This window comes from Ursus arctos, unplaced genomic scaffold (genome assembly GCF_023065955.2).
Source record: "Ursus arctos isolate Adak ecotype North America unplaced genomic scaffold, UrsArc2.0 scaffold_2, whole genome shotgun sequence".
NCBI classification, from domain to species: domain Eukaryota; kingdom Metazoa; phylum Chordata; class Mammalia; order Carnivora; family Ursidae; genus Ursus; species Ursus arctos.
Window position 1 is genome coordinate 23667024 of NW_026622874.1, and position 12411 is coordinate 23679434.

General features: G+C 33.6%; 1 protein-coding gene across 1 annotated transcript in view; it reads left to right on the forward strand.

Moving 5' to 3' along the window:
- SHCBP1L (SHC binding and spindle associated 1 like) overlaps positions 1 to 11714 on the forward strand; it is a 34885-nt gene extending 23171 nt beyond the window's left edge. The window contains exons 6-10 of the mRNA XM_026509196.4: positions 5742 to 5847; positions 7973 to 8126; positions 9241 to 9491; positions 10490 to 10612; positions 11413 to 11714. Of these exons, the coding sequence (XP_026364981.1) occupies positions 5742 to 5847; positions 7973 to 8126; positions 9241 to 9491; positions 10490 to 10612; positions 11413 to 11664 (886 nt within the window). The 3' untranslated portion in view covers positions 11665 to 11714. The remainder of the gene's footprint in view (positions 1 to 5741; positions 5848 to 7972; positions 8127 to 9240; positions 9492 to 10489; positions 10613 to 11412) is intronic.
- The last annotated feature ends 697 nt before the right edge of the window (positions 11715 to 12411 follow it).

Consider the following 12411-nt stretch of genomic DNA (forward strand, 5'->3'; position numbering starts at 1 on the left):
ACCGGGGTGGCTCAGTTGGTTGAGCATCCAACTCTTGGTTTTGGCTCAGGTCATGATCTCATGGATCATTGGATCAAGTCCTGGATCAGGCTCCATGATCAGTTGGGAGTCTGCTTAAGGATTCTCTCCTTCTGCCCCTGCCCCCACAAATAAATAAATCTTTTTTTTTTAGATTTTATTTATTTATTTGACAGGGAGAGAGCACAAGTAGGCAGAGGTTTTAAAGATTTTATTTATTCATTTGAGACAGAGCACAAGCAGGGGGAGAGGCAGAGGGAGAGGGAGAAGCAGGCTCCCTGCTGTGCAGAGAGCCCAATGTGGGGCTCGATCCCAGTACCCTGGGATCATGACCTGAGCCAAAGGCAGACGCTTAACTACTGAACCACCCAGGCGCCCCATAAATAAATAAATCTTAAAAAAAAAAGAAGAACTTACCAAACTCAACACCCAAAAAACAATCCAATTAAGAAATGGGCAGAAGACACGAATAGACATTTTTCCAAAGAAGACTTCCAGATGGCTAACAGACACATGAAAAGATGCTCAACATCACTCATCATCAGGGAAATACAAATCAAAACCACAATGAGATACCACTTCACCCCTGTCAGAAGGGCTCTAAAACTAACAACTCAGGAAACAACAGGTGTTGGCAAGGATGCAGAGAAAGGGGAACCCTTTTGCATTATTGGTGGGAATGCAAACTGGTGCAGCCACTCTGGAGAACAGTGTGGAGATGCCACAAAAAGTTAAAAATAGAGCTACCAAAGGCCCAACAATTGCAGTACTAGGTATTATCCAAAGGATACAAAAATACAGATTCAAAGGGGCACATGCACCCCAATGTTTATAGCAGCACTATCAACAAGAGCCAAATTATGGAAAGAGCCCAAATGTCCATCGACTAATGAATGGATAAAGATGTGGTGTATGCAACTAATGAATCATCGAGCCTTACATCGAAAACCGGGGATGTACTGTATGGTGACTAACATAATATAATAAAAAATCATTATTAATAAAAAAAAAAAAAGATGTGGTGTATACACACACACACACACACACACACACACACACACACTGGAATATTACTCAGTGATCAAAAAGAACAAAATCTTTTCATTTGCAAAAACATGGATGAAGCTAGGGAGTATAATCCTTGGTGAAATAAGTCAGAGAGACAAATATATTATTTTACTCATGTGGAATTTAAGAAACAAAACAGATGAACATAGGGGAAGGGAAGGAAAAATAAAATAAGATAAAAACAGAGAGGGAGGTGTCCCGACATCAGTAATCACTTTAAATGCAAATGGTCTAAATATATAAATCAAAAGATAGAGATCGTCAAAGTAGATAAAAGACAAGATCCAACTGTATGTTATGTATAAGAAATCAACCTTAAATATAAAGGCTTAGAAATGTTAAAAGGAAAGAGTCAGAGAAAGATACTACATGCTAACACAACCATTAAAAAGTTGGATTAGCTATATTAATTTCAGACAAAGCAGGCTTTGGGAAGAACCAGTTAAATTATCAGGAATAAACAGGGGCATTGCATAATGATAGAGGGTTCAGTTCTCCAAGAAGACAAAGCAATCTTTAATGTGTATGCACCCAACAGAATATCAAAATATGTGATGCAAAAACTGATAGAAATGCAAGGACAAATAGAAAAATCCACTATTATAGTTGGGAGACTTCAGCATCCCTTTTTCAATGATTGATAGATCAAGCAATAATAAGGGATAGAGGAGAATTCCTCAAATTGAAGAAGAACATCTACAAAAAACCTACAGCTAACGTAATACCCAATGGTGAGAAATTGGATGCTTTCCCCCTAATATAAGGAATAAGGCAAGGATATTTTCTCTCATCACTTCTATTTAATATCATGCTGGAAGTCCTAGATAGTGCAATAGGATAAGAAATGGAAATAAAAGATATACAGATTGGGAAGGAAGAAATAAAACTCTTTGCAGCTGACATAATTGTCTACATAGAAAATCTCAGAGAATCATCATTATCATCATTATCCTCCTCCTCATCATCAACAACAACAACAAAACCCTGGAACTAATAAATGAGTATAGCAAGGTTAATATCCAAAATCACTTGCTTTCTTATATACCAGTAACAATTTGAAATTTTAAAAATATCATTTATAATAGAGCCCAAAAAATCAAATATTTAGGTATAAATCTAACAAAATATGCATAGGATTTATATGTGGAAAACTACAAAACTATGACGACAGAGACAATGTAAATAAATGGAGACCTATTATCTGTCAATATTGTTAAGATGTCAGTTCCTCCTAACTTGATGTGTAGATTCTATGCAATCCTAGTGAAAATATTTTGCAAGCTATTTTGTAGGTATTGACTATTTCTAAAATTCATATGGAAAGGCAAAAAGCCTACAACAGCTTACACAGTACTGAAGAAGAATAAAGTGAGAGTACTCATATTAACCCAATTTTAAGTCTTATTATAAAACTACAGTAATCAAGAAAGTATGGTATTGGTGAATAGACACATAGACCGTGGAACAGAAGAGTACAGAAATAGATCCATACAAATATAGTGGACTGAACTTTGACAAAGGAGCAAAGAAAATTCAATGGAGAAAAAAATATTATTTTTACCAAATGGTGCTATAGAGTAATTGAATATCCATTGCAAAAAGATGAACATAAACACAGACCTTACGACTTCACAAAAATTAACTCAAAGTGATCCAATGACCTAAATGTAAAATAGAACTGTAAGACTTCTAGAATAAATCATATGAGAAAACCTGGGTTGGCAATGAATTTTTTAGATAAAACACTGATAGTATGATCTGTGAGAGAAAAACATTGAGAAATTGGACTTTATTAAAAGTAAAAACTTATGCTCTGTGAAAGATGCTGTTAAGAGAATTAAAGACCAGCCAAAACTTTGAAGAAAATATTTGTAAAATACATATCTGATAAAAGGCTTATATCTAAGATATACAAAGATCTCTTAAAATTCATCCCAAGTAACAAACAGCCCAATTAAAATGGACAAACATTCTGAACAAACACTTCACCAGAGAAAATATACAGATGGTACAAAAAAAACCAAGTCTATAAAAAGATGCTCAACATCATTACAGTTAGGGAATTGCAAATTAAAAGAATGACATAATGACATACCATTACTTACCTATTAGAATGGTTAAAATCCAAAAAAAAAAAAAAAAAAAAACAAAAGCAAAAACAGAAACAAACAAAAAAATCCTGACAATACCAATTGCTGGCATGGTTGAGGAACAAGAACTCTCATTTATTGTTGGTTGGAATGCAAAACAGCACAGCTTCTTTGGAAGATATTTTGGCAGTTTCTTAAAAGCTTAATGTGGTCTAAGCATATGAACCAGCAGTAGTGCTCCTAGTTGGTATTTACCCAACTAAGTTGAAAACTTATATCCACATAAAGACCTGCACATAAATAAAAAAGGATTACTAAGGAATACTCCAAACAATTATATGCCAGAAAATCAGATCACCAGATCAAGTGGACACATTCCTGAAAAGATAAAATCTACCCAAACTGACTCAAGCCAAAACAGAAAACCTGAGTGGACCTATAGCAAGTAAGGAGATTAAATTAGCAAATTAAAAACTACCCACAAAGAAAAGCCAAAGACCAGATGTCTTCACTGATGAATTCTACCAAATATTTGAAGGATTAACACCAATTCTTTACAAACTTCAAAAAAATAGAAGGGAACACTTACCCAACTCATTCAGTGAGGCCACTATTGTTACCCTGATACCAAAACTACAAAAACATCACAAGAAAACTACAGAATAATATCCTTTATGAATATAGATACAAATATCCTCAATAATATGCTAACAAACTGAGTATACCAACATATTAAAAGAATCAGACACTATGACTAAGTGGGATTTATCCCAGGGTTTTAAGGTTGATTTAACACATGAAAATGAATCAATATAATACATCATATTAATAAATAAAAAACAAAAGCCACACCTCAATAGACAAGAATTTGAGAAAATTCAATGCTTTCATGATAAAAATTTTCAAAAATCTTAGCATAGAAGGGATATTTCTCAGCCTATATAAGGCCATCTATGAAAAACCTTTAACTAAATTCTCCTTAAAGGTGAAGATGTTTCCCCACTAAGATCAGGAAGAAGATAAGGATGTCCACTCTTACCACTTCCAGTCAAATTGTACTAGAGGTTCCGGCTAGAGCAATAGGCAAGAAAAAAGCCATCCAGATTGGAAAGGAAGAAGTAATAAAATTATCTCTATTTGCAGATGACATGATTTTGTATATAGAAAATCCAATAATGAAATGCTGCTCAGCAAGATAAAATGCTGATACACAAAATAACATGATGGATCTCAAAACAGACTGAATGAAAAAAAAAAAAAAGCTAGACACAAAAGAGTACCTCATGTATTATTTCACTTTAAAATTTCATTTAAAAAAAATCCAAGAAAGGGAAATCTATGACAGAAAGTAGATCAGTGGTTGCCTGGGAATAGGTGTGGAGGATTGACTGCAAAGATGCATGAAGGAACCTATCGGTGTGATGGGAATGTTCTATATCTTGATTATTGTGATTGAGTAAAGTGGGTATACACATTTGTGAAACTTCATGGAATGGTTTACTTAAAATGAGTGTCTCTTATGTAAATTATACCTTAATAAATTCAATTTAAAAAAAACCACTGATATATACTTTTGATTTTAAAACTAGGATTGCATGATAAACTACTGTATTTCCTGAACGTAGGATGCTGTACTCTTTGAGCAGCTAGTGATCAGGTATATGGTGAAGAAATGTGTGAGTAGTTCTCTTTCTCAAGATCATAATCACTTGCTTAAATAGGTATAAAAATGCTGAATGGGTTTACTTTTGAAATGTTGAGCGAAACCTTTGAAGCTGAAAAATATTGGTACTAAAGCTGCATCCCATTAGTATCAAGCAATAAAGTGCTGCAGAGAACCCAAAATATGACACTTAAGGAGATTATTAGTAAAGCTACATCTGTTGATAAAGGAGTGTCCCCTTCAGCTGATAGTAATGATAAAAATTATACTCAAACTTTCTTTTGATGATACATGATTAAGAGATAGGAAACAGGAAATGTAAAGAAGATCAAAAAGAAGAGAAAGTGCAATTAATTAGAAGTGCTGAAGAGCAAACAATAATAATAATTAAAAAAAATACAACTCAGAAGCTAGAATTGTTCTGTTGGGAGGCCACAGCCAATGTATCTATGGAAACCGTATCCTTTGAAACAAAACACTCTGTTAGTTGAACACATCTAAAATTGGGCATTTCCCTAAACACTTTTATGCCTCAGTATCAGAGACATAACTACACCTTTGCTTTGTTGTGAGTCCACAATTCAGTAGACTATGAAAGTACAATCAGGAAAATTTTCTGCTGTATTGAAGAGCTGAGGTGACAGGTATGACTGTAGTGGGTTACATACAGATTTCCAGGTACAAACCATGAAAATGAAAAGATTTTAGAGTTCAAGTAAACACTCAGTTATCTAAAAGATTTTAAACATTCCATTGCTCTCAAGTTGCTCATTGCTCTCAAAGAGCTTAAAATTAGTGAAACCTACTTCTCAAAGATCCTTTGATAAGTTTTATTTTCTAAGTAAGTATAACTTGAGTCTTTTTCACGTCAATATAATTGTAACAAATGTTTTCAACCCTAGAGTTCATGGACCTTTCTTTCCAAGAATACTGAGGCGCAGGAAGGGAAAAAGAGATTTTGGAAAGACTATAACACATATTGTGGCAAAAGTGATGACTACTGACATGGTAAGAAATACACTTTATCCCTATTTGTTCATTTAAGTTCTGTGTAATTAGAAAAGAAGCTCTTTGAGGGTAGAGTTCTTGTCTGACATTAATGCCGTATTTCTCCCATTACATTCACTTCAGTGATTAGCATATAAATAAATAAATGTCAGCAACTATTTACTGAGTACAAACTTTATTGCTATGCACTATGCTAACAGTAGCTATGGGAACAACAGGAGACAAATATGAGAAAGACTGCATTTGAGGGAGACACCATTTTATTTATTTATTTATTTAGAGATTTTATTTATTTATTCGACAGAGATAGCCAGCGAGAGAGGGAACACAAGCAGGGGGAGTGGGAGAGGAAGAAGCAGGCTCACAGCAGAGGAGCCTGATGTGGGGCTCGATTCCATAACACTGGGATCACACCCTGAGCCGAAGGCAGATGCTTAACCGCTGTGCCACCCAGGCACCCCGGAGACACCATTTTAAACCAGATCCACAGTCTTGCTGCTTCATATGTTTGAGAAGTTATTGAAGGATAGTTTTGCTAGCTATAGAATTTTGGTTGACAGTACCCACCCCCCTTAAATATGTTATCCCACTGTTTTCTGACTTCCATGGGTTCTGTTAAGAAATCAGCCATTAATCTTATTGCCAATTCCTTGTATATATATGATGCGTTATTATGTAATCATTAAAAATTAGGCTTTGACAGAGAAAGACAATTATCATATGGTTTCACTCATTTATGGAACATAAGAAGTAGGAAGATCGGTAGGAGAAGAAAGGGAAGAAGAAAGGGGGGTAAACAGAAGGGGGAATGAACCATGAGAGACTATGGACTCTGGGAAACAAACTGAGGGCTTCAGAGAGGAGGGGGATGGGGGAATGGGATAGGCTGGTGATGGGTATTAAGGGGGGCACGTATTGCATGGTGCACTGTGTTATATGCAAATAATGAATCGTGGAACTTTACACCAAAAACTAGGGAGGTACTGTATGGTGACTAACATAATAAAAAAATATTTTAAAAAATTAGGCTTTGAAAAAATATTTAAAGACATGGTAAAATATGATGTAATGATAAGTCAGGATTCAGGGGTGCCTGGGTGGTACAGTCGGTTAAGCATCTGACTCTTGGTTTCGGCTCAGGTCATGATCTCAGGGTTGTTCAGCCTGGAGTCTGCTTGAGGTTCTCTCTCCCTCACTTTCTGCCCCTCCCACTCATGCTCTAGCTCTAAAATAAATAATCTTAAAAAAAAAAAAGTCAGGATTCAAAGCCACGTATATGTATGGTATGATACATTGGCATTATGGATAATGAATATATGCATGGAAAAAGACTAAAAGGAAATCTCTATATAAATACATTTTATTAAGGTTAAAATTTCACTTTATCATTTTTTACATTTTTATAACCAGTTTTACAAGAAAAAAGACATGAATGACAATGCCATTTCTATTGCAATAAAATAGTAAGCATTTTTTTCAGAATATATTTTTAGTTTTCAAATTTTATTTTGAAAGCTCCCCACTCTTGATGGTACTAATAGTGAAGTTCTCTTCCCTTTCCTACTCTCTGTGCAGATTCCTGGTATCTTTTATTTTTAGTTCAAGAATATTTAATATATAAAGTTTTATTGATTTACTAAAATTATAGGATTAGTTTGAATTAAAATAAAGTATTAGACTGGAAAGAGATCTGGTGTCATAAAACCCTGGATCTAAAGCTTAACCACTCACCAACTCTGCATCCTTGAGCAAATCATTTCATCTCACCGAGTTTCAATGTCCTTCACCTGATAAGGGATAACATTACTTCCCCTCAAAGAGCTGTTGTGAGGCTTGAGAGATAATATGCTAAGTTCAAATTCTGTCTTCTGGCACACAGTCTTTCATAGCTGTAAAATTGTTAGCGATTGCAAAGAAAATCCCATTTCAGCATTCCCTTAGTTGATGTGCTGATATTTGGAACATTTAATGAACATAAAGACATAGTATTTACAGCATATTACAGTGTAATATACAAGGTAAGTCTTTGAGAAAAGCACATCTTACTTATAAGCTAACTGATTAAAATGACCTATTTCAGTTTATTTCATTGTTAAAAGTGTACTGTTTTATTTATTCTTTTCAGGTAAAGGACTTATCTTCAGACACACTTCTCCAACAGCATGACGATTTGGATTTGGCTTTGGATAGTTGTTATAGTGGAGATACAGTAGTTATTTTTCCAGGAGAATATCAAGCTGTAAATCTTGCTTTATTGACTGATGACATCATTATAAAGGGTTAGCAGGGCATCCTTTGCAATCTTTTTATAGCAACGTATACTGGAAAAATGGTATTATTATATTATAAACATGATTTACCTAACACAAAAATCCCTTATGTGCCTTATACAATTAAGACTCACCTGTTCATGAGTATATTATCTGTACAGGTGACCTCATTTGGACATAACATACCAAAGCAAATCAATGAGACCACTTCTTCCCCATGATAATGTAGCACTACAAGCAGATTCTAAAAAGATCAAAACAATAAAAACACCAAAAAACCTGTTTGTAATGTTTTTACCCAAACTTTTTCTACCTCTATTGCATTTCTTATCACTTTAGTAGGAAGACCCAAATGTAAGGCTATATTAAAATATATTCAGCATTTTCTCAGGTTAATTCACATGCAAACTTGCTAAAATAGAAGAGTTTACTAAATTTCTTTCAGATTCTCAACCTATTCAGTAATTTTAAATCTGCCCTTTGACATTGAAGGATATTCCCACTGTCTGGCCAAAAGAAAAGAACCAGGTGACTTAGGCTTTGCCTATCAATTCAAAAATTGAGCAAAAATTCACTAGATCTTGATGACTGTAACCAGTAGTATTTTGCTGAACTGCATAGGTAATTAGGAATGTATTTGTCATTTTCAAATTTTTTAGCATTCTTGAAGATACAACCCCTCATTTTTGGATTGATGTTAAATTTAGATGATTGCTTTGACCAGATCAAAATTGTGGATATATTAATCTTATAACCTAATTAACAAGTCTCTGACAGTCTTTTTTAGTTATGGTAATTTATTATGGTTTTGAAACCAGGTTATGATAAGATAGTTTTTATACCTTAGACATTTTGTAAATGACTGCTGATTATGTAATAGGAAATTTAGGAAAATATATTATGGAATGAGTATGTTGAATAAATTCATAGGTACATTTATAATGACCATAAACCAAGATTCTCCCATCATGGCATCAAAATATGGACAAAAGATTACATTATAGTTAAGTATCTAATTACATATATTACTTATTAAAAATATAAAAACAGTATTATTGAATGACTAAAGGACTTTAAACTTTGTGATTACTGATTTAATTACATTCTTGTCTCTATGAATTAGGAGTTGGAAAGAGAGAGGAAATTATGATTACTTCTGAACCTTCTCATGACAGTTTCGTGGTGTCTAAAGCTGATAATGTGAAGCTAATGCATCTATCTTTGATACAACAAGGGACAGTTGATGGTATTGTGGTGGTGGAGTCTGGTCACATGACTCTAGAAAACTGTATATTAAAATGTGAAGGAACAGGAGTGTGTGTTCTTACAGGGGCTGCTTTGACAATTACAGACAGTGAAATAACTGGTGCCCAGGTATTTCATTTTATAGAAACAGCTTTATATGACAATAGATAACCCTGAGTGATCTTAATGTGCAAAGAATAACAATTAATTCATCTTTGAATTGAGTTATAATCAAGCTTAGAAACTGATAAAATGAGGACAAGTACAGAGCGTCATAGCACACGTAGGAAAAATGAACTAAGTTAAGTCCAAAGTAAAGAATTACAGGCTTTTAATGTGATTTTTTTTTAATCTAGGAATTGGTGGCTACAAAAGAGATCATGAGTCAGTTAACGTTTACTTAAAAAGAAATGAGTTTGAGTCTTCAGATAACAATCACAAAGAGCATTAAAATACTGGAAAATGGAATGAAAAGAAAGATTAAATAAAGGAGATTTTAAAAATAGAATGACTTAATTTCCACTAAACTGAGGAAGTAGACATTAGCAGCACTGAGGGACTTAGAATATATATAAATAAATTTTTATAACTATGGAAAGAATTGTTTAAATAGATTTTTGGCTCCCTTCTAGAGATTTCATTTGGGTGGGAGAGCAATGTGACTCAATGAGACTCTGTGACTTCAACTCTCCTTCTAGGCCCAATCATCTTTTTTTTTTTTTTTTTAAGATTTTATTTATTTATTTGACAGAGAGAGAGAGACAGCCAGAGAGAGAGGGAACACAAGCAGGGGGAGTGGGAGAGGAAGAAGCAGGCTCATAGCAGAAGAGCCTGATGTGGGGCTCGATCCCATAACGCCGGGATCACGCCCTGAGCCGAAGGCAGATGCTTAACCGCTGTGCCACCCAGGCGCCCCAAGGCCCAATCATCTTCTAACACAGATAATACTAGTTTTCAAAGTTTTTAAACATTCTCTCTACAATAAATCATTACACGAATTATCATATTTTTGTGTAACTTAGTGTGTTGAGAGTGCTAAAAAAAGAATTACAGTTTTTTAATCTAAAGAAAATTTTGGAGAGGTGCATGTGTGTTTTGAGATTGTTTTATTTGCTTTTAATTTACAGGGTGCTGGTGTTGAACTGTATCCTGGGAGCATAGCCATTTTAGAAAGGAATGAAATTCATCACTGTAATAACCTCAGAACCAGTGACAATTCAAAAAGCACCTTAGGTGGAGTTAATATGAAGGTATTCTCATATTTCTTAATATAGTTGTTATAAGAATTATAAATATCATAAAAATACTAAAATATTACTTATAGACAAAGTTTAGTCTAAATGTTATTTATTTGGAAAAGAATAGTAGAGATAATTAAAATATGGTTTAAATGATGGCTGATATAAAACAAGTTGTCTCTAATAGATTCAACTTAAATTCTTAGATAACTTTGATAAAGTGGATAGTTTTGCTTTTATAAAAATGTTTTAGATTTTTCATTGGGCAGATCTGTAGTACGTTTTGGAAAGTAAAGCAAATAAAAAATTAACAAATATATTAAGAAATATTTGTCTTACCTTCAAAGTTTGTAAAATATTTTAAGCTAGCCAATTAAAATAGCAATAATTTGTAAGTGAAATGCCTTCCCATTCCTTTTTAATTCTATTAGCTCTACCTTTCTAGGTCCCTCTCTAGACTTATGTAGTTAATGAAGTTTTTCTCTAGAATTCTAGGTTACATATAATAATTTGAAATTACTTTTATATTATTTCAAAATTTATTATTTTCAATATCTGAAATTATTTTCATATTTATGTTATATTAAAAACTTCATGAGATATTGTATAAAATAAATTGAAAACTTCATTTAATATTTCAACACTAGAGATTTCCTTGGTTGTTACAGTAATCAGTGTGAGGAAAATATCACTTGCTCAAAACAGATTCAGTTGTTCTAAAGAAACATGTAAACCTAAGAATAAATTCTAGAGTTCATATTTTATTTTTATAGAAATTATTGAAAAACTAATTTCCTTGAATATTTTAACAGGTTCTTCCAGCACCAAAACTGAAGATGACTAATAATCATATTTACAACAACAATGGCTATGGTGTAAGCATTCTTCAACCAACTGAACAATTTTTTATTGTAGCAGAAGCAGCCCTCAACAAAGGGGCAGCTTCAGGGGATAAAAAAGATGACAGTATGCTCTCCAGGGTAATGCAGAATCTGAACCTGGAGATGAACAACAATAAAATAGAAGCAAACTTGAAGGGAGATATCAGAATAGTCACAAGTTAAAGCATCTGGATTTATGTTAATGTTTTATATTTCAGAGATTTGTTTAGTAAATAATTCTCATATCCCACAGAAATGGTAGTTTTAATTAAATTCAAAACGAATTAAAAAATAATTAAACATTCTAATGATTTTACTGTATGATTCATTTTAACAGTTTTGAGACATAATGCACACATCAATAAAATTCACCCTTTAAAGGTATATAACAGTATTTAGTCTATTTTTAGTATATAGGTACCACCATCATCACTATTTAATCGCAAAACAAATGTGGTTTTAAACATTGTTTTTGATATTCATAGTCCAATAAGAAGCATTAGGTATTCTATGTAGATAATAGAAAAAAAATTCATTTATAGGCAATTCCTCATTCATTCCCATTTATCTGTGCTAGGAACTGGCATAAGGTAAGACACCACTATAGCAATCATTATATTATATAGAATTAGGTTCAACTGCAGCAAAGAAATCCAAAATAAGAGAGGTAACGAATATAGAAATAGGGGTGCTGGGTGGCTCAGGTGGTTAAGTGTCTGCCTTCGACTCAGGTCATGATCCCAGAATCCTGGGATCCAGCTCCACCCTGGGCTCCCTGCTCAGCAGAGTCTGCTTCTCCCTCTCCCCCTGCTCCTTCTCTTTCCCACTCACTCTCAAATAAAATCTTTAAAAAAGAAATGTATTTCTTCCCCATAACTCAAAAAGTCCAGAGGTAAGCAGTATAGGGTTAACAGATGTTGCATGTTGGTA